General features: G+C 52.6%; 11 protein-coding genes across 11 annotated transcripts; 5 read left to right on the top strand and 6 right to left on the bottom strand.

Annotated features, from left to right (window-relative positions):
• Nucleotides 1–321: 321 nt before the first annotated feature.
• On the bottom strand, nucleotides 322–1,450 carry rrp36 (putative pre-rRNA processing protein; the record flags this gene model as incomplete). Its single annotated transcript, XM_056657729.1, has 2 exons — nucleotides 322–1,239; nucleotides 1,307–1,450. The coding sequence occupies 2 exons, from the start codon at nucleotides 1,448–1,450 to the stop codon at nucleotides 322–324; spliced, it is 1,062 nt and encodes a 353-aa protein (XP_056510529.1).
• Nucleotides 1,451–1,984: 534 nt separating this feature from the next.
• On the top strand, nucleotides 1,985–3,970 carry NUU61_007205 (NIF domain protein; the record flags this gene model as incomplete). Its single annotated transcript, XM_056657730.1, has 1 exon — nucleotides 1,985–3,970. The coding sequence occupies one exon, from the start codon at nucleotides 1,985–1,987 to the stop codon at nucleotides 3,968–3,970; it is 1,986 nt and encodes a 661-aa protein (XP_056510530.1).
• Nucleotides 3,971–5,550: 1,580 nt separating this feature from the next.
• Nucleotides 5,551–7,094, bottom strand: NUU61_007206 (putative translation elongation factor eEF-1 subunit gamma; the record flags this gene model as incomplete). The annotated part of the gene is made up of 3 exons (XM_056657731.1): nucleotides 5,551–6,536; nucleotides 6,810–7,011; nucleotides 7,065–7,094. The coding sequence occupies 3 exons, from the start codon at nucleotides 7,092–7,094 to the stop codon at nucleotides 5,551–5,553; spliced, it is 1,218 nt and encodes a 405-aa protein (XP_056510531.1).
• A 215-nt stretch (nucleotides 7,095–7,309) lies between these two features.
• NUU61_007207 (mitochondrial 37S ribosomal protein uS9m) lies at nucleotides 7,310–8,363 on the top strand (the record flags this gene model as incomplete). Its single annotated transcript, XM_056657732.1, has 2 exons — nucleotides 7,310–8,204; nucleotides 8,272–8,363. The coding sequence occupies 2 exons, from the start codon at nucleotides 7,310–7,312 to the stop codon at nucleotides 8,361–8,363; spliced, it is 987 nt and encodes a 328-aa protein (XP_056510532.1).
• Nucleotides 8,364–9,578: 1,215 nt separating this feature from the next.
• NUU61_007208 (uncharacterized protein) lies at nucleotides 9,579–11,137 on the bottom strand (the record flags this gene model as incomplete). Its single annotated transcript, XM_056657733.1, has 2 exons — nucleotides 9,579–10,012; nucleotides 10,279–11,137. The coding sequence occupies 2 exons, from the start codon at nucleotides 11,135–11,137 to the stop codon at nucleotides 9,579–9,581; spliced, it is 1,293 nt and encodes a 430-aa protein (XP_056510533.1).
• Nucleotides 11,138–13,860: 2,723 nt separating this feature from the next.
• cnaB (calcineurin regulatory subunit B) lies at nucleotides 13,861–14,746 on the bottom strand (the record flags this gene model as incomplete). Its single annotated transcript, XM_056657734.1, has 5 exons — nucleotides 13,861–13,871; nucleotides 13,937–14,271; nucleotides 14,384–14,457; nucleotides 14,516–14,568; nucleotides 14,638–14,746. The coding sequence occupies 5 exons, from the start codon at nucleotides 14,744–14,746 to the stop codon at nucleotides 13,861–13,863; spliced, it is 582 nt and encodes a 193-aa protein (XP_056510534.1).
• Nucleotides 14,747–15,176: 430 nt separating this feature from the next.
• Nucleotides 15,177–17,124, top strand: NUU61_007210 (uncharacterized protein; the record flags this gene model as incomplete). Its single annotated transcript, XM_056657735.1, has 4 exons — nucleotides 15,177–15,335; nucleotides 15,462–15,944; nucleotides 16,010–16,316; nucleotides 16,364–17,124. 4 exons carry the CDS (start codon nucleotides 15,177–15,179, stop codon nucleotides 17,122–17,124), a joined length of 1,710 nt encoding a protein of 569 aa, XP_056510535.1.
• Nucleotides 17,125–17,764: 640 nt separating this feature from the next.
• On the bottom strand, nucleotides 17,765–19,510 carry NUU61_007211 (ribosomal lysine N-methyltransferase; the record flags this gene model as incomplete). The annotated part of the gene is made up of 4 exons (XM_056657736.1): nucleotides 17,765–18,235; nucleotides 18,335–18,562; nucleotides 18,637–19,232; nucleotides 19,360–19,510. 4 exons carry the CDS (start codon nucleotides 19,508–19,510, stop codon nucleotides 17,765–17,767), a joined length of 1,446 nt encoding a protein of 481 aa, XP_056510536.1.
• A 338-nt stretch (nucleotides 19,511–19,848) lies between these two features.
• On the top strand, nucleotides 19,849–21,015 carry kae1 (O-sialoglycoprotein endopeptidase; the record flags this gene model as incomplete). Its single annotated transcript, XM_056657737.1, has 2 exons — nucleotides 19,849–20,200; nucleotides 20,267–21,015. 2 exons carry the CDS (start codon nucleotides 19,849–19,851, stop codon nucleotides 21,013–21,015), a joined length of 1,101 nt encoding a protein of 366 aa, XP_056510537.1.
• Nucleotides 21,016–21,668: 653 nt separating this feature from the next.
• Nucleotides 21,669–23,161, bottom strand: NUU61_007213 (putative Snf1 kinase complex beta-subunit Gal83; the record flags this gene model as incomplete). The annotated part of the gene is made up of 4 exons (XM_056657738.1): nucleotides 21,669–21,716; nucleotides 21,776–22,114; nucleotides 22,171–22,366; nucleotides 22,425–23,161. 4 exons carry the CDS (start codon nucleotides 23,159–23,161, stop codon nucleotides 21,669–21,671), a joined length of 1,320 nt encoding a protein of 439 aa, XP_056510538.1.
• A 375-nt stretch (nucleotides 23,162–23,536) lies between these two features.
• On the top strand, nucleotides 23,537–24,028 carry NUU61_007214 (uncharacterized protein; the record flags this gene model as incomplete). Its single annotated transcript, XM_056657739.1, has 2 exons — nucleotides 23,537–23,710; nucleotides 23,783–24,028. The coding sequence occupies 2 exons, from the start codon at nucleotides 23,537–23,539 to the stop codon at nucleotides 24,026–24,028; spliced, it is 420 nt and encodes a 139-aa protein (XP_056510539.1).
• Nucleotides 24,029–24,319: the final 291 nt, after the last annotated feature.

Genomic DNA, 24,319 nt, shown 5'->3' on the forward strand with positions numbered 1-24,319 from the left:
TATACTTTGATCTGATTGGCGACTTTATATTTCTGATGTCTTGGGGAAACTATTCTACGTTGAGTCTTTCCGATTTGCATGTTCGCTCTGGCGTTTGGGGTCATTCGCAATATACCTTTTGTCACTTTCTGAGGTGTAGCACTGGTGTAAATGGATTAATATCAGGATGGTCAGTGAACTTGGGACCGAGGTAGCCGTACACATTTGCCATCATTACTTTATGCCCAATAAAAGTAGATTTATGACAAGGAAGTTGAGAAAAAGGAAAAGAGAAAAGAAAAGAAAGAAGAGATAGAATGCTCGTTCGGGGTATCGCAAATTCTACGCCAGTCGGCGACGCTTCCCTCCATTCTCTGCACCACCACCACCCTCCATCCCCCGACGCTCCATGGGCATATCCTTCCTCTCCTTAGAGGCAATCTTCTTGCGCCGACGCTCCAGCGCCTTCGCCCGATCCCTAGACCCCATCTCCTCATACTTCTTCTGCATAACCTGTTTCTTGAGATCCGACTTCTTGAGGTAGTACGGCGTACTCTTCTTGCCCTCACGCAGCAGCTCTTTCTCCTGCTTCTTGTGGTCCGCCATGACCTTGCGCTCGCGCTTCTGGTTCTCCATCGCCCGCATGCGGTCCGACGCAGACCGGATCTGCCGCTTCAGCGCCTCCTTCTGCTCTGCGTTCTTGGTCTTGCCCAGCTGCTCTTTCAGCTCCTTGAGTTCGGACGCCCGGTACTCGTCCAGGAACGCGTATGCCTTGCTCGTGCTCTCCGAGTGGTGTTTCCCTGCCCCGGTGTACCCCATGATCGCGGCGTCGAAGCGCGGGTCGCGCGCTTTGGGGGCGGCGGGGGGCTCGACGACGGTGCGTTTGCGGGTTACTGGGTGCTTGGAGGACTGGACCATTGGTGCATGCTTGGATGCACGGCTGGTCTTTTTGGTTTGGGGGTCCTTGGTGTCTTTTTGGGCTGCCTCTCGCTTTTGCTCTCGTGCTTCTCGGATCCGTGCGCGGATATCGTCTAGCGGGGAGGCGGTTGAGGTCGAGTTTTCTGGTTGTTTTGAGCTGTGCTTTTCTTTTCTCTTTTTGGGCCCGACTGATGACTGCGCTTTGGCGAGGGCCCCGAAGGAAATGTTGCTCAGTGAGGCTTGGATGTCGTCGTCGCCGTTGTCTTCGTCTGAGAGGTCCTCTTCGTCCACGTCCTGGTCATCTTCTTCCTCTTCTCCCATATCTTCGGAGTTGTCTGCGTCCTGGATTCAGGAATAAGAGTAATCAGTAAGCAATATTCCCAAAGAATTACTCGAATTGTTCTCATACATCAGGTAATTGCATCTCATCCTCTGATTCGCTATCGTCTTCATCCTGGGAGAGATGGTCGCGAGAGTCTGATGCCTCTGAATCCACATCGTCCTCCTCCGGGCGAGCTCGCACACGGCGATTCAGCATGTCAGAGATAGCCATGGTGTGTGATGCTCGACGTTGGGGTTGGACAGTGCCACTCCGCCGATCACGAAAAAAATATTGCCGGTCAGGGCGGTCGGGCCGATAACGGCTGATTAGATATTTTTCTTCGGCCAAACAACTTTTAGAACCCGCGCTGCATCTCTGATATTTCTTATGTCTCTTTGCCTCCGGTCTGGTAATCAATCGCGTGGCTTTATTGCAATTTCTATACCTAGTTCATCTTGCTGCGGGACAACCCCTGATGTATGCATTGATCCTGTCCCTTTCCCGCGACTCGAATCGCGTTCCAATTGATCACAATTGATCAATTTGATTAACCTTAAGTATATACAGATCTCTTCAGTATCCACAGCGACCTCGCTTCATTTCACCCGATTTTACTCCTCGGCGCGGTCCAGATCTGCCAAGCTGCCTCGCGCAAAGAAGAAGCAGAAGCGGGTGACTGATGGGGCAGGTTCCACGCCCCAGTCAAATACACGCCCTTCATATCCCGGTACATCCCAGAATGCGGTGACGATGGACTCTGGATTCATGAATGGCCAAGGCGGTGGTCAACCCTCGGGGGCGGCGGCCTTGTTTGGCGTTTCCTGGGACCCGAACGTGTCGCATAGTGCAAACCACGATGTAAATGGGGGAGGACTCCCGGCACAGAACCATTCATCATCATCATCGCCCTGGAAATATGGCCCCTGGACCAGCTCTTCGTCCTCTTCACATGCAAATCAACAGGGCAGCCAGGTTTCGCACTCGATTCCGCCCGGCCAAGCTCCATCTACTGCGTTCGGTTCATTCAATATGCCGTTATGGAAACTGGTAAACAACCAGCCCAATCTCCCGGCAATACCACCGGCTATGCCGCACTTGAACCCCAGCCTCTTTCCGCCAATGATGGGGAACACACCCAGTCCGTTCTCCATGCTACCTATGAACCCAATGTTCCCATTTCCACCCATTCATCACATGAGCACAATGGCCGGTGTCTCAGCACCTCCGCTCAATGCGCAGGACACCAGAACACGCAGGATGAAGTCGCGCTCCCCTGATCCGCTGGTCATTCCAAGCCCCACAGAGGCATATATGCAGCAGGCATTACAGACGCCGCAGCCATGCACATTCCCGCGTCCTCTATTGGTGATTCTGGATTTAAATGGCACACTCATCTACCGCAAACAACGCAAGTTCCCGCCAAAGTTTGCGCGGCGAACACATCTGGACTGGTTTTTGGATGTCTTGACCAACAAATACGCGGTCATGATCTGGTCCAGCTCCAAGCCGGAGACCGTGAACGCCGTCTGCCAGGAACTGTTTCCCGCCGAAAGGCAGAAGAGTGTGGTAGCGCTCTGGGGCAGAGACAAGTTCGGGCTGAGCCACGCCCAGTACAATAACAAGATCCAGGTGTACAAGGAGCTGCACAAGGTGTGGGCGAACACCAACATCCAAGCTACCTACCCGGGAAACGAGCACCTGAAAACCTCACCTGCGAAGGGGTCAGGCGGCAAGTTTCGGGCCCACAATAAGAAACGCCAGCAGACAAACTCGCTTTCGCCAGGCCAGCGATGGGATCAGACCAACACGATCCTGATCGACGACAGCAAGCTCAAAGCACTCAGCGAGCCGTTTAATATTCTCGAGATCCCGGAATTCACCAACGACCCGGCCATCGACGAGTCCACTCTCTTCGTTAATATTCTCCACCGCCTGGATGTGCTGGCGCACCACGACGATGTCAGCAAGCTTCTTCGAGTCTGGACGGACCGCGTCGACCAGGGCGAAGGCAGTATTTTGGACCTGGACATCGAAGTCAACGAGGAGAAGCTTGATGACGAAGACGGTGGCATCAACCTCCCTCAAAATACCATCAATTCTCCCCAGGACCAAAACATCATCGACCTGACCCTGGACCAACCCGCCACCTCTCAACAAACATCCCAAATGCCAGACGATCCTGCGGAGCGTCGAGCGGTGAGAAACCAGCGCCGCAAACTGCGCAAAAAGGAAAGGAAAACTGCGCAGTTGATGGGCAACGTAACCACTCCGCCGAAGACGCAACAAGAAGCAGCATCAGAGATTGATGCAACGAATGATGGCGAGCGTAACCCCGATAAACGGATACAAAACCAGAAAAGGAACCAAAAGAAGAATAAAAAGGCCAAGGCCAAGGCTGAGAACGCCCATCCGCCTCTTGTTCGTCAATACAATTTTCGCGCCAGACCTCTCAACCCTCCTGCCTCTGATGCTGAGGGTGATGTTGAGGGTGGTTTGGTCGATTCTGGGGTCAGTATTTCTGCCGCGGCTACTACATTAGCACCGGAACCAGCGCCGGCCCAAGTGCAAGCACAATCATCTCCGGGCTTGATTGGCACTACTACCGATGCTAGTGCCGATGCCGACATCGACACCACCTACGAGACTGACTCCAGACCTCAGCCGCGCAGATCTCCCTCGCCGGCTTCCTCGGCTGGGTCGGAGAATGCTCTGTTAGATCGGCTAGAGGAAGGACTTGGGTTTCGACGCTGATCCCTGGGAGGTGTTATTCTACTCTAGGTAGTAGAAGGTTGGGATGCCCATTGGAAAGAAAGGCTGAATCAAATCCATTCCTTGACTTGAACATAGACCCATGGCCACCCCATTATTGGCTTTTGTTGTTTTCTTTCTGTTGTCTTGATATATGTGTGAACAGTTTTATGGCATACGCCATGATATGATACCCCTTTCTTTCCATTTGTTCAAAAAGGTGTTTGATATACTCTGAGTGAAGTTGTGTGGCATTTTCTAAAGACTAATAATAAGCTTAGCTCTTCGGTGTACACTTGAAGCGGTACTCGATAATAATAACCAATCATATTGTATTGAATATTGACTAGATTCCCACACTGCATATTGTATTCAAGTTATCTTCATTGTTGAAGGATTTGGGCTAAGAATAGTACCATTGCACCAGACAACCATGTGTTTGTGTCTGAGGCAGGAGTATGCGAGCGAACAAATAACCGCGGCCTGGTCTCCTTTGGTCGAGACTCTGGCGGAAGTTTGTGGCTGAGTGTATACAACCTGCGCAAGACGGCGTTGATTCCGGATTTGGAGGAATAGCTGTGTCTATAGCTTTGTTGCTTGTTTTAGTTTAATGCCCCGCCCCTCATGAATGGCTTAGATAAACTGTCTATCTATGCAAATGCAAAGAACTGTATTTAGTGATTGATGTGGGTAGAAAATGGAAAGAGTAGCAAGTGGCAGTTAAGAGTTCCGTGTTTATGGGATCTTTGAGTTAAAAAAGGGAGATATATCCGTAGAATAGCCGGTGGCCAGAGGGATGTATTATAGCAACAGTATGAAAAGTAATGTAAGGTGTAGCCCCGCCAATAAATCCCAATATTACAGATAGCCTCTTCTTTCATGCACCAGTTGTCTTATTTCTTTCGAATTCAATCTGTACGAGACATCCAAGCTAATGTCTGTAAAAGGGCAGTTTTTACACAAAGCGTGATGGGACTGCGAGATTCGGGAATAGACACTTGGTGAAGAACAAGATGGAATATAAACCAGTCCCATGGTATATCCTGATCTCCATTGGACTCCACATCATGGCTTCCATAAGCAACCCAACTAGTCAACTCATTCGAGTAGACGTGGGTGGGGGCATTGCCAAAGGGTCGTAAGGGTTGTACAGTTCTAGAAACATCATGGATATAGAGGACTACATGTACATGCCAAGGTAGCGTACTTCTACAAGTACTTGGACATTTACAGCTTAAGAACCAATTGGGAGAGAAAACTCGTCTCCATTCGTGTGACCTTCATTGCTAGAAACTAGCAGCAATCGAGCGACCCAGCTAAGCCAGGCGCCCAGTCCATCATCATTCCGCATCGCAACATATCATAACCGTGAACGTAACCAGCATCGGCGCGTAAAATAAAAATAAGTGGAAGGATGCTCCATTCAAACCCCAGGCGGGAGGGGGGGGGGGAGCAGAGAAACCAACGAGGTACCTTTAGCGCTTTTTGAAATGGCACAACACATGGTTCCCCAAAGCGGGTATTTCTTTTGGAAGGTGGGAGAATGACTCAAAAGAGGGATAAGCAAAAAAAGCGCGCGGCGCTTATTTGAAGACGTGGCCATCAGCGAATTGCTGCTCCTTGCCACCGACGGTGACAGGGACGTCCCAGGCCCACATGTCGTCGACGTACTTGCGGTCCTCCTCCTTGGAGGGGTCCAGCTTGGTGAACTCGTAGCTTTCCCAGTCAGGGGCGACGTTGAAAGCGGGGACGTGGTCTTGGCCGCGGATCAAGAAGACACCGCGGATGACGCAGTCGTAGTTGGCACCGTAGACGGCCTGGGCACCGAAGATGTACTTGCGGGAGGCCTCCAGACGGGCGTGGAAACCGCCGATGAGGTTGTTGGCCATGAAGGTGAGCTTGAGCTCCTCGTTGTACTTGAAGTCCACGCGCCACAGCGAGTACTCCTCGGCCTTGAAGTTCTGCCAGAACCAGGGCAGAGCGTCCTCACGGGTCTCGTCGTTGGAGTACTTGCGCTTCCAGTCGTCGAGGATCAGAGTGGGCTTCTCCAGAGCCTCAAGCGGGTGCTTGGGCTTGGGCTTCTCAGCGGGCTTCTCCTCAGCAGCGGGAGCGGCCTTGGGCTTCTCCTCCTTCTTGGGAGGGGTGTACTTAATGGCCTCCTCGGCGAAGACGGGCTGGGCAACAACAGCCTTGAAAGCGGGCTGGTTGATGATGGTGTTGTACCAACGGACAACAGCCGGGCTAGAAGAGCGCCACTTAGCGTCCAGGACTGTAGCGAAGGCACGGGTGAGAAGGGCGGCGGTGAAAAAGTCAGCCAGGGTGATGCGCTCGCCAACCAGGTAGGTGTTGGCAGTGAGGTGAGTCTCGAGGACACCGACGCTCTTCAGAGCGACCTTGGAGGCCTCATCGACAGCCTTCTTGTTGTAGCCTTCCAGGCCCAGGAGGGGGCGGTACCAGGCACCGAAGCGGGGCAGAACCTCGGAGTTGGCAAAGGACAGCCAGCGGAGGATGGAAGCGTAGTCCTGCTTGGTCTTTCCCAAGAGGGTGGTCTTCTCGTTCTGGGAAGTCACTGAAACAACACGTTAGTTGATTGTCTTAACACCAGGTGGATCCATGAGGTTGGGCAATCAGAAAAACAAATTGCACAATGTGGCCCAAAAAAGGGGCAAGTGGGGTAGCCAAATTTTTTTTTTTCAGAGTTGGTGGGTTATCAACAGTGTAGTTCTGACAGGGATAACTAGAATTTGATGATATCTCATCATATAAAAAAGAGGCATGCGTGGAGGGGCAAGGTGGGGTTTTGTAAATTAAAAAAAAATAAAAAAATAAACATGACACGTACCGTAGACGGCGATGGCGATGGCCTCGGACAGAGTGAAGCCATTGGCACCCTCGAAGGCAGGGACCTTACCGAGGGGGCTGACCTTGCGGTACTCTGCGCCCGAGTTGAACGAGGCGTTGCCGTTGGCCTCGGTCTTGACCAGCTCCAGGTCCAGGTCGTTGCTCTTAGCAGCGACCAGGATGGAGACGGTGCGAGGGTTGTCCTGGTGGATGGGTTAGATAGAGATAAAGAGAGACTCAAGTTTCAAAAACATACAGGAAGACCGTAGAGCTTTCCGAAAGACATGGTGAAAGGGGTAGGGGAGGATGGGAAAGGAGAGAAAAAAAAAGGAGGGGCTGCAGCTAAGAAATTTTGTACTTTTCTCGGCGCCCGGAGGAACCATGACGCGGGCACGTGACTGACGGAAAAGGGCGATTTGACATTTGCGTGGATCGTCCTCTCACGATAGCATTGTTTTTCGGGGGAGGTAGCCGCCGCAATTGCCTCTCAATTCTCCCAGAATGGCCTGCCGCAGCCCCCCTAGCCTTATCCAGGCGATGCAATCGCTTCGCCTCGGACCCTCAGTCTCCTGTCTTGCCGCCCAACCCGCATACCTTTCCCGACCCCGGAGACAGGCGCGCAGCTATATGACCGATGCAGTCGATGGAACCGAAACGAGCGAAGCGGCAGATATGAGTGTGATGACAGATGTGAACCAAGTGAAAGCAGCGCCGCCGATCAAGCTGCAAGAGATCAACCCGGGAAACCCTAACGTACAGGGTCTGCGGATCGTGCCAGCCTCGCCGGCGTACTTCTCAGGCAACCCGCGATTCATCGACCAAATGCTGGAGCTGGAGACAATCCAAGCACGATACGCAGCGCTGCCGACAATCTTGGCAGACGATGCGCCGCGGATGGCGTGGCTCAAGATCGGGCAGCTTCGGGAACACTTGGGCGAGATCATCCCGGTGAAGAAGTACAAGGCCCTGCTGAAGATCCTGCAGCGGCTGAACCGGATCAAGCCGGAGATGCAGCCGGACGAGGTGCGCTCCACGATCGAGACGTTCGTGCGGCCGGGTAACCCGTTCGCTGTGCAGCATGTGCCGCGCCCCGTTGATGAGCATGGCCGGGCCCGCGGCAAGGGCAAGCGGAAGGAGTCGTCGGCCGTTGTTCAGTTGGTTGAGGGCGAGGGCGAGATTATCATCAATGGCAAATCGCTTGTTGACGTCTTCCACCGCGTCCATGACCGTGAGAGCGCCCTGTGGGCTCTGCGCTGCACCCAGCGCATCGATAAGTACAATGCCTGGATTACTGTTCGTGGCGGTGGTCTCACTGGCCAGGCGGAGGCCATTACATTGGCTATGGCGCGGGCCTTGTTGCTGCACGAGCCGGGCTTGAAACCCATTTTGAGGAAGGGTATGTTGATAGTTTCCTCTCCCGCTGCTACTCCCTCGTATTATACTTCTCTACTAACATTTTTCAGCTGGTGTTGTCACGGTCGATGCCCGTCGCGTGGAAAGGAAGAAGCCGGGCCGCGTCAAGGCTCGCAAGATGCCTACCTGGGTCAAGCGGTGAAACTTGGGGGAAGTGTCTCGAGCGGTTCTTTCTTATCTACTGTGTATTATTTTACTTGCGGCAGGCCAAGTCGCAACTATTGTTCTATATCCTGTACTCAATGCATCTGGGCGTTTCCGTCGCATGATTACTGTGGTCAGTGGGAGCTTATTCGTAGGGTGTAAAGGTGCTTCAAAGTCTTTTACTCTATGTTGCACTACATAGAGGTGGGATCGATTCAATTAGTGAGATAAAGGAAGAAAAACATTCCTCCAGTTGTGTTGTCTGGTTCAAGCTGGACCAGCTACCCTGAGATCGATCTGTATATTTGGTGTCTTTCCGGCCAGTAATTAAACCATTTGGTTTATGAACCCGCCGCAAATCGCGAGACAATCTTCCACAGCGAATCTATAACCTCGGCCAAGAATAATTCCAATTCCATAAAGCATAAATATACTTACACTCGCAAGTAGTACTTTGGTCATGTAGATCCAATTAGTTCAATATGGGTCCAAGGTCCGATAGATATCACACGGCAAGGAATATGAAATCATCCATGGAAACGATCCTCTATGAAACTTAATAGATTCCAAAATCTCTCAAAAAAAAGGAAAGAAAAAAGAGGATATATCAACTTGCGCCAGATTCCCGAGTCCCATCTTTTGTTGCCCCCACGCCTCAATCAATGCGCCCATCCTGGCTCCGAAGTCAACCAAAAACAAAACAAAATATCAAAGTAAAATCAAGATAATCAGGCTATATACAATTCGTCGGCTTCATTATAGCGCAAGGACGACAACAACACTCGTAACGCCGTATCGAAAATAAAACATGAAGGATGCGACATCCCGTCGGAGGGATGGATAGATAGATAGACTTGGGTCCAAACTGCGCGTAAGTACCGTAAGAGGAGATAGGAGGGAGAGAGATGAAGACGAAGGCAGCAGCTCCTTTCTCTTTCGTCACATAGACGAGGATTTTCACAAGAGCTGACAGGTAGAATTCTGGTCGACAGAAGGGTGATCGTCCTCGATCACGTCGGATGGGCGCGCTAGCAGGCAATAGCTTATTCCACGGTGGGCCCTGCTTACTGTCATTGTTTGCGCTTCCGAGAAAAAGATAGCTCGAGCGATCTGCCCCCCTCTCTTTATCGAAGCGAGGCGATTCCCGGATGGATCGGGGAGAAATAGTTTTCTCTTCCTTTCTTGGCTTTTGCTTTTTCTTTTTGGAGGGGGATCATGGTCGAGGTGCCGCGGCAGCAGGCTCGGGCACGGACGCCATGTGGAGAAGTTCAGGTCGACTCTCCATCAGATCGAGGCATTGGCCCAGGACTATATTGAATTCGGGGGAGAGATCAGAAGATGGATTTGGAAAAGCCAATGGATCGCCAGGGCCGAACTTACTGCAGAGAATCTCTTCCTCCCAAATGCCCATCTGGTAATCCACCAGCCCGTGCTGCTCGAGCTGATCGCAGAGTTGAATCAGGTCCTTGCCCATGGCGTCCATGCGATCCCGACTGAGTATGCTGTTCTGCGCTGGCTGTTGGCCGGTGGTAATTAGATCGTGCGTGAGATCCTTTTGTTTCTGGCAGACGGCTAGCCAGCACAGATTGAAGTTGTTCCAGAGCTTCAATCGATCGGAGTAGAGAAGACGGTCGTCGCGGAGGATTCCTGCGTGCCACAAAATATGGAATTAGCTCTCTGGCTTGTCGATCAGTGGTCGGATGATGTTTTGCATGACGCGTGCCTGCAGGTCCCTCCCTTCAACAGGGTCCAGTTCGGAGTGCGACTTGGTGCTACCGAGTCGCTAGTAAACTTTGCGTCGGGGTTGTACTTCCTCTGTATTCCACCCCCTCCCTTCCCCTCCCTTTGCTCCCCCGCTGACCAGAAAGCAAAAGAGACAAAAAAATGGAGAAATAAAGAGTAGGCGGACATACCAAGATCCCGGGCATTAGTCACAATCCACTCGGAAATTTCCAGCAACGACCGACTGGCCTCGGCCAATCGCCCGGCGCGCGTATGATCAAAGGTACTGCGAAGGGCATGCTGGTACTGAGTGTAGGCTTCATCGAGATTCGAGGGATCCGATGCCTGCGGTTGCGGCTCTGGTTGTTGTTGTTGTTGTTGTTTTTGATGCTGTTGCTGCGGCTGCTGCGACGGATCTAATCGACTGGCCGAAGCGGTCCCAATCTGGGTGAAATCAGACATGGTGGCGGGGAAGGGCTGGGAGGAGTTCGGGCGGGCCATGGAGCCAGGTTCGCCATTATAAGGCTGCAGCTGGGCATTGAGGTACGGCGAGAGCACCGAGACGCCTGAGCCGGAGGGTTCCTCCGGGGCAAAGTACTGTGGAACGGCAAACTGGTTCGACAGGGCGTCCATGGCTGCAGACTGCCGCGGCGGGTACTGTGGCACAACCTCGTAGGGACCCTGGGCGGCGCCCTGCCCGCCGAAGCCATACAGCATGGCCGAGTCGTAAGGTAGAAACTGCGCCGGGCCCTGGGGCTGCGCGCGTCGGCGCTGGAGGGAATGCGCTTGCGGATGTTGCGCGTGGCGCGCATATTCCGGCGCATATGTCTGGACCTCGTTTGGTTGTTGAAGCGCGCCGCTGTGAAAGGCGGGGCCGGTGTATCCGTAGTCGTAGGGCATCGGGACCCGGTCTGGCGCCTGCGACAGGCTTGTTGGGTCTCCGCGCGGGTGCATGGCCGGGTCGAAACGATGAGTACGGGCCGAGTGGGCGGCATTGCCTGATGGTGCCATCAACCGTTCATGCTGCTTCATGCGGTGGTCGCCATCCATTAGGCTGTCCCACACGGACCTGCTCAGATCAAGGTCGGTCCAATGTTTGGGGGACAGCGGAGGGCTCGCGTAGGAGGCCAGCTTGAATGGGGGTACAGAAGTGATGACTTCCCTCTCTTTCTGTGTTGTTTTTTTGGCACCTGAGTACCCAAGGCGAGTCACTAGAGGGTCGATCCTTGCTCTGATGGAATGGACATCAATCACGGCGTGCGAAGAGAGAGAGAAGAATAAGAAAACGAGAGTCCAGGAAGACGTCACCAGTCAAATATTGACCAGAGTACTAAGCCTGATCGAAAGGATTCGAAAGGGACTAGAGAAGGGCTGAGCATAGTACTTTTCCAAGGGAGTAAAGCAGATCTGTGAAGAGGAAAAGAAAGAAGTAACCCTATCGGGCGACTATACGGATCGTCACCGATCTGCGCCTAAAGCGATCCGGGTTCCCGGGGCGTCGGTTCCTGGTGGGTTCCCGCGAGACTGGGGTGTTCAGCCGTCGGGGTCATGTGTGATCTTTTGCTTTTTATTTTATTATTATTATTATTATTATTATTGTTTGATTTAATTTAACGATATTTGTATTATACTATACTCTTTATGTCATATTCCTTCTCTGATGTGTAACTGGAATCTGACAGGGTACTTCCAGTGGCTCCGTCCCTAGGTACCAAATGTACCAAAGACTCAGGTACCCAGTACCTCGGACCTCAATCAGACCGAGAAATCCCCTTGCGCCAAAGGAAGGAAGGAAAAAAAAAGCAAACCTGGAATAAACCTAGAAATAATCAAATCCTTAAATCATCAAATCAACGGGGCATTCCGGGGGATTGCCCGGACAGCTGCCTACCCCTTGGAGCCGGATCAATGCTCGAGGGCTTTAATTACTTGCTAATAGACCTAAATGATTAATTAGTAATTCAATAAAATATGCAAAAAAAAAAGCAAGTAGACTTGTTCACGGTGTTCATCCTATTATTCCATGGGCTGTAGAAAATTAATATAATTTAACAATAAACCCTACACCCAGGAGGCACGATGTCCTCGGATCCCTTGAAGGGGTGCCGATCAATAGTCGGACGGCCAGGTACAGACGTCAGTTCCCTTGGGCGGGATTGTCCCCGAGTCTTGGCCCCGTCGACCTTGCCTCAGGGTCTCCTGTCACTATTTGGCCCAGATCCGACGCGGTGGTTGGGTGAACACTTAGGGTTTGAGGTATGTATGTATACTTGAGGTTTGGATGATACACAGTAAACATGGACAACGCAATGAGCATAATAAACATGCCATTTTCAATCTCCGTACTTTGCATCTTACATCCAGCCCGAGATCACAAAATAATCAGCATCTGACGCCATCCGCCATGCGCGATGTGCAACCCCAATGGGAATAAATAGATCGGAGAACTCTCGCGCTGGATGTTGCACGTATCAGGCTCCAACGTCAGCACCCTTTTTCTTTTCTTCTTTTCCTATTTCCTATTTCCTATTTCCCTATACAATTATCTCATTTTACCTTGTACTCCCTTAGGCATATCGCCTGCAGCCCGACACGGTGGATGGCAAAAGTCGTACAGAACACGCGGCGAACGAGAACGGGGAGAGAACATGTTTGTCGCAGCTTTTTTTTTTTTTTTTTTTTTTTTTTTTTTTTTTTTAAAAAAAAAAAAAAAATTACTTGAGTACTTCAGATATGCAAAGGTTCCCAGTGACTCCGGGGAGGGCGTAGAGAATATGTCTCGGGGGAATATATTCCCCCATCTCCATCCACTGAGATGTTTCATCTGTTTCAGATATCCCGGGGGAGCAGGTCTTCAACCTCACCTACTTCCTACAGTAGATACTTACATGCTGCCTGCGCACTGCCCACCCATACACCGAGAAACCACTTGAAACACATCCATGACCAATGTCAGACTCACCCCAACACGATTGACAGCCCTCGGCCTGTACAACACCAGCCCATCGAATCCAGCGTCTCGGAATTCCGAAGCTGTCGTCGCACCACGCCCCATCCAGTCCTGTTGGCCAGAAGCACAGACTTGTTCTTTTTTTTTCTTGTTCTTCTTTTTTTACCCCCCTTCTTTGTTTTCCTTTCTATTTCTATTTCTGTGTTTGTTCCCGGTTCGTCCCCGACGAACCACCGGACAACGGACAAACACCCTCGCCGTTGGGCGCACCATGCGTGCCGAGTGACCAGGATCAGAATAGGACCGTGTGGCTGTACAGGATTCCCCCCGGTTTGAGTGGGTGGGATGGAGGGATGGGAATCACCTGGCCCACGAGTCTGCAGCCCGAATGGAAAGGCGAGGAACCAAGTAGGAGAGATGCCGAGGTTATGTTTCGAGGAGTTTGTCTCTGCGGCTGAATCAACTCCCCGACTGTACCGAGGTAGGTACCTCGATGTACCGGGGGTGTGGGTAGGTATATACAAGTCCAATACAAGGCATGTCTTGTCTTGCTTGGCGGAGTTTACTGACATCCATGGACAATTCACTAGGCAGTAAGTAGGCAGTGACGCACGTCAGTCCATAAAAACTCGCGGGAACTAAGCTACAGAAACACGCTGGTCATCGAGTCATGTCATGTTGAGTGAGAAGCCAAAGCATCAGCCATAAATCAAGGAACCAAAACATGAGGGAAAAGAAAAGAAAGGATATCGCCGGGCCTTTGCGCTTCATTTCCAGCCCATGCGACAGACCCCGAAACAGTGGGGTTAAAATAAAACATCATCTATATTTGATCTAGAGTGAAAGTCAGCACCAGCATCAAGATGCTAAACACCAAAGTCAGACGCAAGGGCACCTACTCAGTGTCATGCTCAAGTTCACATCCGTATGCTCCACCATATCCGTAAACTCCTCGAAGCTAATGCGCCCATCGTGGTCCTTGTCGGCCTCCATGATGGTCTTGTCCACGATCTGCTGCAGCTGTACGTCCTTCAGGTTGTTGCCCACCATCATCTTCAGCACGATGAATAGCTCGCCGTTGGAGATATAGCCGTCGCGGTCAATGTCGTAGACCTTGAATGCAAAGCGCAGTTTCTCTTCCTTGTTGCCCTTGGAGCTAAAGGCAGACAATCCCGTCACAAACTCTTGAAAGTCGACATCGCCGCCACCATCCTCATCGAAGATCGCGATCATCCTGTGATAATCATGCAAGTATTAGAGCTTGTTCGTATCCCTGTGCTTGTTTCTTTCCTGATTGTTTTTCTCTCCCATCCACCACTCAAACACCCAAGGAAGGATCGACGAACCGTGTGGCAAGCGGGTTGGACGACACCTGAGGCAGTGAAAGGAACTCTTCGCGGTCGATAGTCCCCGAGCTATCCTGGAGGGCTGTTAGTACGCCTTGCTTGATTCCCCACGTTGTACCACGACTACCGGACCTTATCGAGTTTCATAAATCGCTTCCGCAGTCGGTCCACTTCATCTCGGTCGACTGTAAATTCCCCTGTCAGCCCAGCACCCCCATCACATTTGATCCTACATGCGACCGTGTGAAACATACAGTTGGAGGTCGAGACAATGTTTTCGAACAGCTGGGAGGTCCCTACGGAGCCTCGGCGTCTGCGCGCATCGTAGATGGCGGCCGCGTTGGGTTCGGTCGGGTGGTCCATGGTCGGGGAAGTCGAGAAGAGTATCGAAGGAACGAGGAAAATATTTCGGAGGGGAGATACAGAAAGAAACGAGAAAGAGAACTGGACAGAACCAAGAGAGAGACAAGGCAAGATCGGCGTAGGAGAAGACGGAGAGGTTCGATGGGGAATTTGATAGAGCCCAGCCCCGCACTAACCGAAACGGGCCAGGCAAGCGAGCCCCTGAGGCCGTGCACCGGGCCACTCCAGGCCACCGCCGGGTCACATTGCAACGTCAACCCATCCGCCCGCCGTCAATCCCCCCGTCTACCGCCGTCGATATCTCCCGCCTTTCATCGGTTTTCATCACAAAAATACGACTACCAGATAGCGCATGATCTGCTCTTTCCTCTGATTCCCATTTTACACCCTCCCTGCCCATGGTCGTTGCCCTTTTGCGCGTCCCGACGCTATGACCCGGTACGGGGGCCTGGGGAGGACGCGCCCCAAAAAGCTCACCTCCAAGGCGTCCATCCCCATTGTCCACGAGCACGAGATCGATGCAATCGACGAGGAGATCCAGAGCTCTCTACAACAGATCGAAACCGGCGTCGAAAAGGCCGAGGAGTCGGTGAGTGCCCTCGCCACCCTAATTTTAGCCTCATCCCTGCATATGTCACGTGACACCATCACCACGGTGACGCGAAAATTTGGAGTTCTCCGCAATTATGAAGACTGACGTCGGCGCGTGCTCTAGGAATTCCACTTGCAAGTCGCGATCAATGCCACCGCCCGGGGCAAGGTCAACGAGGCGCATATCCCCACCCCCGAGACCATCCTCAGTAACCTGCAATATGACACACTCTACCCGCCTTTCTTCTCGCAACCTGCGACGTACATCCGCTTCTCCTCCACGGTGGAGGATTGTTGCGGATGTCCGTACAACATGACCGAGGAGGACGATGTCTTCCTCAACATCATGAACCAGGACCGCGACCAAGCAAGCCGGTGCTCCGAGGATGACTTCGAGGCGACCATGAACTTTTTTGAGGAGACCGCGCAATTGAAGCAGCCGTTCGCGACAGTCGACAGCCCGCCGGTGCTGGCATTTTCCGAAATGCAAGATGCGATGGATGCCGCCGTAGAGGAAAGCGTGAAGCGCTTTGCGCAGGACATCTTTGAGCACTGGAAGTCGCGCCGGGCCACCACGGGGAACCATCCCCTGCACTCGAGCCTCAAGGTATGTGTTCAACGTCCGTTCCCTTCCAGTAGTGCAACAAAGCTAACGCGCTTTTTTCTTTGCAGTTCGAAACCGGCCAGGACACCGATGATAGCGACCCCTTTGTCTGTTTCCGTAGGCGCGAGGTTCGCCAGATCCGTAAGACTCGTGGGAGAGATGCGCAGAGTGCAGAAAAACTCCGACGCCTTCGCAAAGAGTTGGAAGATGCGCGACAACTTGTTGCATTGGTGCGCCAGCGCGAGGTCGCTCGGAAGGAGATGCTTGTGATGGAGCGCCAGCTCTTCGTCAAGCGCGCAGATGTCAAGGAAATGAAGCGCAAGCTCGGCGTCAAGGACGACGACGAGGATCTCATCAATCAAAAGGTAAGCGATGGTACTCCGGTAGCTGTATGCACGCATACTAACATCCTTGCTCCACAGCCCAAAAAAAGCAGATGGAGATGCCGTCCCAACGTCCCAACGCTCCGCAGCTTCGCATGCCTCTCAAGGCTGGCGTGCAAGGTGCAGAGGATTTGCAGCTGCTGGAAGAAGTCCAGGCCGAGAAGGAGAACGATATCTTGCGCGATATCAAACAGAACATCACCAAGCATATCAAGTGGAACGAGGGTTATGTGGATCACACCCGAGCACCACTGTCTCCGTCTCCAGAACGGACATTCGATGCTGCAGCCTTCCGACCCGCATTCACTGCGCAACTACCTACGCCACCATCATCAGAATCCTCCGGTGACATGGACACTGCGTTGGATGTTGCTAGCCCACTCTTTTCTCGGGACAAGCTCGCGTCGCGCGCCATGGAGTTGCACGAGAAACCCAATCACATGCCCTCCTTCCGAAGACGAATCGGCCGAGGTGGGCGACTGATGATCGATCGTCGAAATCTGGCATCGCATTCCAAGGTCGAGATGGATCCCCTCAAGGCTGATCGGTTCAAGTACGACCAAGAAGATTCCGACGACGAGTCCGTTTATGACACCGACCAGTACAGCATCCAGATCATGCAGCACCGGGCCATCACCATGGCCAAGGCACGCGAACAAGCTGCAGTGGCTGCCCAGGCCCATGCGCAGGCGCAGGCGCAGGCAGTCCAAGCTCAGGCTCGACGATTGCAGACGGATCAGCCCGGTAATTCTCAGGGCCAGCCCGTGGGCTCGAATTCTGGACCAGGTGCCGAGACCTGAGCTCATCTGTTTCTTCGCTTTCCCCCCCCCTCTTCGGACAGCATTTGGCGGGCGTTCCTGTGTTTTCGTCCCTTCGCCCTCGCCTCTTTATTTTTTTTTTTTTCGCCGACCTATCTCCACTTGTAGTTTTAGTATCCCCTCATGTTCTGATGAAATCCGCGGGCGGCGAAGGGACGCGATCTGGAGGCTGATCTTTATTCCCCCCCCCCTTCTCTTTTTCTCCCTTCCTGACTTCTGCACTCTGCTTCCTCTCCTCTTCACCGCTTCACCCCTCGTTTGATATGACGCAGATGTTGCTGGCCGATTTTGCTGGTCTTCAATAGACAGCACGGCCTGGGAGACGTCTGCCTTTGATTAGTGTACATAGTTCTCTTTTTTCTTCTTGAACCTCGACGGGAGACAGGTGGGCCAGTCAAAAACGGCCCTTTTGTATGATGGATCCCCGATGATATGATGCAAGCGATGATGGGGAAAGGAAAAGAAGAAAAGGCCAAAAAAAGGTTCAAAAAATCTAACAGAAATTTAATCACTTGCAATCATGCACCACTTTGCTGGGAGTTTTCTTGGGTAGAAGCCTCTCCAACGTTTTTAAAAGAGGATCAATTTGTCGAGATGAGGGTGGAACAAATGACGATGTCAGTCAGACCTTCGGAGCCTTGGACTGTCTCGACTCGCTATCGTCACCATTGGCAGTCCGTTTCAGGGAACCACCAGCAACAAGGCGATCAAGCAGACCCAAAATAGCCTGCAAGATCTCCTTCTCGCCGATGCGGACCTTAATCGCCATCTGGTGCCGGCGCGCAGAACCCTCCAGCGAGGCGTGAGAGCCGGAGGAGTGCAGAATCTCGATGTCCTGGGCGAGAGAGGTAGCGTATTGACCCTGCTTGGACAGCAAGGCTCGCTGAAGGATACCTGCTTGACTGCCCTCCATGGCGGGCTTCGGTGGCTTGTTTCTGGAACGGCGCTGCTCGAACTCTTGCGGGGTCAGCGCGAGAGTGCTGAGAAGAATCACTAGCTCGGCGGGCAGTATGTCTTCGAATGCGTCTTCGGCGGATGGCCTGGGGATCACGTAGCCATCGTCGAGGATGTCGAGCTCATCAAGGAATTGTAGCTGATAAATAGGTTAGTCTGGGTCTGGCTTCCATGTGTATGAATTGGCAAAAGTTGCAAGCACGACCTGATTGTGGTGCATGAATAAGAATGTAGTTACCTTGGGCTGAGTTTCTACATCGGCGCTGTCGAGACCGGCCGCCTGGCAAATGTTTTCTAGCGAGAGCTCGACCACATCAAATGAGGCGTAATTGTCGGTCACATAGCCGTATCGGCGCAGGAGGTCCGCGCGCGGGATTTCCCCATAGTCATTGAAGATCTCATCGCCTTCTTGGATGGGCTTGATGGCCTTCATGACTAGGGATTCCTCTTCCTGGTACAGGCGGGCCTAGATAGAGTATCAGACCATGACCCATAGCACGTGGAGGAAGAAGAAGAAGAAGAAAAGAAAAGAAAACCCACGTTGTTGCGGTCTGCATCGGCATTGAGCAGATCCGCAAGCGGGACCATGCCCTTGGGCAGCTGCTCGTCCTCGTCATCGGTCAGATACCCATCATCGTCAGCGTCAGGCTCGTCATCGTCCTCAGCCTTTTCAATATCAAAGGCATAAGCCATGATCAAGGATCCCATAGTATGGGCGAGCTCAAGCAGAGCCGCCGCGCCCGCATCGCCCTCATACGACGCCAGTCCGCCGACAAGCGGGAAGAGTGCCGGGTTCGCACGCACGATGGGGGCGATAGACTCGAGAATTGACTCCTCTGCGCCCTGGCGGCCGATCTTCTCGACCACTGCACTAGCCTGCAGCTCCTGCAACTCAGCCGGCGACCAGAACATCAGGGTGTCGAACCGGGTCGGGAGGACCTTGAAGTATGGAGCCCATCGGGACCGTTCGCCTTGCAGGTATTCATAGAGCATCACTAGCATGAGTGACAGCCATGGGCCCAGGGCCTCGACATCTTGTGGGAGCAGGGTCTTCAGCTCGGAGTTCTGGACGGCAAGGATCAGGGTGCGCGGGATCGAGAAGAGCTCTTCGCCTTCAGGGATATGGGTTCGAGCCACTATATTCAAAGAGGATTACCTATCATTAGAGAGTTTATGGGAGACAAAAGATATTTTTTGGGGGGTGTTGAGGGGGTAAATCACACAACAGTGGAATTTTGTGTGGTGGGTGGGGGATTTGCTTACCGACGCCTCTTCCAGCACCACTCGATCTAAGATCTGCCAGACAGATTTTGTGGTTGACCTTGACCCCTGGGTTTGCTTCTAACCAGGAAATGAACTGGTTGGATTGCTCCTGGAAGCTTGGGGGGTCAGGGAAGTGGGTGGTAGAAGACATTGTGCCGAGCCCACTGCAGTGGGGGGAGGGAGAGAAGGGGGTGAATTAGGGTATGGATGTAGAATCAGGCAGACATCAGCGTAGCACAGATTCTGATGCAACAAGTATGCAAAAAGAAAAGAAAGTGGTGAAGCAACACTGAGTGAGGAAGAGAAGAAGAGGAAGACCAGACGAAGTATGTAGATGTTGATCCACGGAGAAACGGCGCCGCTTTTAGGGGCCTTCCCGATAACGATAAGAAAATCTTCCCAAGTTCTCTTTGCAGCTTCGAGTCCCCCTCGGTCCTTTGGCAGTGTCAATTCCATATTTGAAGAAATATCCTCGGGCTCACTCTCATCATGATCGGTATTGGCATGGAAGGCTCCGCCAACAAAATTGGCGTGGGCATCATGCTGCATCCCGAGGACGGCAGCACCCCGCAGGTCCTGGCCAATATCCGCCATACCTATGTCTCTCCGCCAGGCGAGGGCTTCCTGCCCAAGGATACGGCGCGGCACCACCGGGCATGGGTGGTGAAGCTGGTGAAGGAAGCACTTAAGGAGGCGCGGGTTTCGGTTGACCAGGTGGACTGTATCTGCTTCACCAAGGGTCCCGGTATGGGTGCCCCGCTGCAGAGCGTGGCGGTTGCGGCGCGGATGCTGAGTCTGCTCTGGGGCAAGGAATTGGTGGGGGTAAATCACTGTGTGGGACGTGAGTTTGATATCTGATCCTCATGATTGAAATAATCAACGCTGACCGTATGTCCATCTTCCACAGACATCGAAATGGGCCGCCTGATCACCGGCGCCACCAACCCCGTCGTATTGTATGTCTCTGGCGGGAATACCCAGGTGATCGCATACAGCTCGCAACGGTACCGTATCTTCGGCGAAACGCTCGACATTGCGGTGGGAAACTGTCTGGACCGGTTCGCGCGAACCCTACACATTCCCAACGACCCAGCACCGGGATATAACATTGAGCAGCTGGCCAAGCAAGGAAAGCAGCTGGTGGATCTGCCCTATGTTGTAAAAGGCATGGACTGTTCATTCTCAGGGATATTGGCCGCCATCGATGGATTGGCGGCATCATGGGGTCTGGGCGGCGAAGAGCGTGCACGAGAAGACGCACAGGCTCAGAATGCGGCCGCGGCGGCGGCCGACCAAAACCAAGACCAAGACAGCAAACCCACCCGCGCAGATCTCTGCTTTTCGCTCCAGGAGACCGTTTTCTCGATGCTAGTTGAGATCACTGAGCGCGCCATGGCTCATGTCGGATCCAAGCAAGTTCTCATTGTGGGCGGCGTCGGCTCCAACGAGCGATTGCAGGAGATGATGGGGATCATGGCACGCGATCGAGGCGGCAGTGTCTATGCCACCGACGAGCGTTTCTGTATCGACAATGGGATCATGATTGCACAGGCAGGAATGTTAGCCTATGGGACGGGCTTCCGTACCCCGCTGAAGGAGGCTACTTGTACGCAGCGATTCCGGACGGATGAAGTGTTTGTGCAATGGCGGGATTAAGGTCTGGTGTTTTGTTCTCTTGTCATGTGTTACGAAGCGTTCAAATCCCAGCATTTATAATATCAGAATATCTGACCGTGAGGCTGTTGCGCCAAAAACAAAACCACACGATGTGTCATTTCTCGAGTTTCTTAATGCCTACGTGAAATTATCTAGCAATTAGCTCAAGCAAATATCCTCTTTGGGTATTGCCTTAAAACTAGAAAGATGTTTAGGAAGATGCTTAGATATACTCGGAAAAAAAAATCGAAAGCTGTATATTAAGCAGATTACAAGGCTTTTCAAATCTAACTCCTACTTTCTACTATGCCTCCTAAAGCATTCCGAGCAAAGCGAGGGTCAGCGGCTGGTATCTTATGAAATCTAGCATTCAATTCAAGTCAATGCCTCAAGTACTTGCACTCGTATCCCAGCCCAAGCGCCCCTATGTATTGTCTGCAGACCACAACCCTAACTCCTCAACCAACACTTAAAGCAACGCCTTGGAAACCATACAATATGTGATACCCCTTCTTCTTCTTCTCTTGGCGCATGTTCAACATACAATCCTGTTAAGTATATGCCTGTGTGCATCCCCTCCCAAGCATTTGAAGGTCCCCGCAAAAGAGGCCATTGAATGACCATGGAAGTACGTACCAATGCCTGGCCAGAGCTTACTCTGTAATGTCGCCAGTGGGTTTGTACAAGATAGTCGTGACATACTATTGAAGGGTTTAGCGAGGAATTCCCAGATAAGGAATTAGGAACGAGATAGAATCACCTTTCGCTTGTATCGGGTGGTAACACTGGTGGCGAGGACACCGTTCTTTATGCTACTCGTGGCAAGGTGGTTGAGAACCGTGTGGTTCGGATAATTGAGAACGCTGCTATCGTCTTTCATGGGAGTGGTGCCATTGAGAATAGATTTACCCAGAAACAGCGGCAGACTGGGGGGAGTGGGTGTGTCACCGATGACATTGGCCGCCTGCGAATACGCCGGACTTTCTTCCTCTTTGTCCAGATCAGCGAGGAATTGCGGAATGGCACTACCGAAATCCCCGGGCGGCACCTCTTCCTCGGATTCATCTTTCCTCGGAGGATCGTCCTCGGCATCGCCTGACTGGTCATGTTTCGAATCCTCCGGCAACACTTGCGGGGGTGCACTCCCGGTGGAACCGCCGGGTGGGACGTTTTGTCATGTTCCCTCCGAGCATCATCGGCGCTGATTTCGATATAATTGACTAGGTGGTTGGTAAAATCCACGGCAGTCGGCAAGCTATCAGCCGCTCGCATCTCACCATCAACGATGAATTTCAGGTGATGCGTTCCCGGCCGGAGATTCAACCTCGCAGACATGACAGTCCCGTTCTCGCTGCCGAATATGTCAGCGCATTGTAGTGTTTAAAAGACAGCCATGATCAGTATCATACCTTCGGTGTAGACGGAACTTCTTCTCCCAGTTGACAAAGGTTCCCGTGACATAGACCTTCTGCCCTGGCCCCGTCCATTCAATTGTCGTGGGCACCGCCTTACCCACCCCACTGACCGTATATGGCTGGAGCTCATCTACTAGCTCATCCCCTTCCAGTGTCGTATTGCTCAGTGCAGAGGTATCCTGACCCATCTGTTCGTCCAGGACGCGGTCTGCCGGGAGGGACTGGATGTGCGAGTCTTCGGGGCCGATGATCGGCGACCCGGGCGTGGTGGTGGCATCGCCAATCGGCAATGGCATGCGCGGAGGCCGTTGCAAATGAGTCGGCGCATTATAGTACGAGTTGAGCGGCGGGGCCGAAGGTGCCACGGGATCGCGCCCCGCGACCTTGCGCGAAATCGGCACCTGCACCGGGTTGGAGGGGTCTGGGGAGGGAATATCCTTGCTCTGCGCAGGCTCAGCTCTTCTCGCATCTTGTTTCTCTGGCCTGCTGCTGGTTTTGGTCGGCGATTCTGGGGGGTTTCGGGATTGGAGCCGATGTTGGACAGATCCTTGGTATGTAGCCGAATATCCGGCGGCGTTCTCTCGAGATGCGGAGGGGTCGGCGGCGGTGGCCTTGGATGTCGATACTGTGTTGAGAGACGGTCGGCGAACGACCTTTCTCTCACCTGTTGAGCCGGCTGCATGGCCCGGCGGCGTGTCACCGGCCGGGCCTTTAGAAGGGGTGTTGCCCATCGAAGGTGGGGTGCAAGTTGTGAGGATTGGGTGGGCAGGTTATGACGAGGGGAGGGAGAGGACCAAGAGGGCAAGATAATTGAGACAGATCAATACAGCAGCATAAAGACACTGCACACCGATCAAAAGGAGGATGACGAGAGGGAAAGAGCGAAGCAAGGTCAACGGCGATGACGCCGAGCGACCCAATAGGGAAACATAGGGCTTAGGGTTTGCGGAGCTAGCTCGGCTTCCCCGGGTTTCCTCTCCATCGCGTCGAGCTGATCGGACATTTTGCGTCCACCAGGTATGCTGGAGATTGAAAATATCTCCAAGATATCTATCTGTACACCATTTTCTGGGCATAGTCTCCTATACATCAATTGCCCTTCCACGATGGACTGGGTGGCGGCCCTCACCTACGGCCCCGCATTTGTTCACAGCGCTTTGGCCCAACTGCTTTCCTCCCTGTTCTCTCTACTGCGGTTTACTGCAACTCCTCTAGTATACTTGGGTCATTGCATTTTGTATGTGGCTTTGATTCCGCTGCGAATTGTGGCGAAATTCGAGGTATGTGTTCCACAAGTTTCAGTTTTGGCTTTCTTCCATGGTTGTAAGCCGGGCGACTGATATCATTGACAGGCCTTTCTTTCCTTTGTGACTGGGGCAGTCCTGACCGGGGCTCTCGTGGGTCTGTGCCTGCATTTTACCGGCAGTGCCGTGTCGCAGTTACTGCGGATCAAGGATACCAGACCACGCGTCCAGGTCAACTCAGCAGACTCCACCGGAGATCCACCATTCGACTATTTAGAATCGAAGGTGGAGGATCGGAATCTTGTTTCGGATACCATTGTGGAAGAGGAAGAGACCAGCCAGGATTCAGGGTGATGTGCTCTGCCATGATCTTGATGCATTGGTAGAAACGAGTGTTGATAGTATCCGAGGCTCCTCATTTTAGACTCGTACGCATTCATGGCTTAATATCTAGAGACCATATCAGAGAAGAAACAAATCCAGGGCATGTAGAGTATGCGTAACCACAAACTCACCTTTGATCCATCCCATGGTCTGTGCGGCTAAGGGGGGGACTCGGTCTTTATCCAAAATATGTGCCTTGCATTGTCTTGTATTTTTAGGCTGCCCAGTTTCTCCTTGTCTTTCTTCCCCCTTTCCTCTCCT

This window comes from Penicillium alfredii (genome assembly GCF_028826965.1).
Source record: "Penicillium alfredii strain IBT 34128 chromosome Unknown utg000009l_segment0_segment0, whole genome shotgun sequence".
NCBI classification, from domain to species: domain Eukaryota; kingdom Fungi; phylum Ascomycota; class Eurotiomycetes; order Eurotiales; family Aspergillaceae; genus Penicillium; species Penicillium alfredii.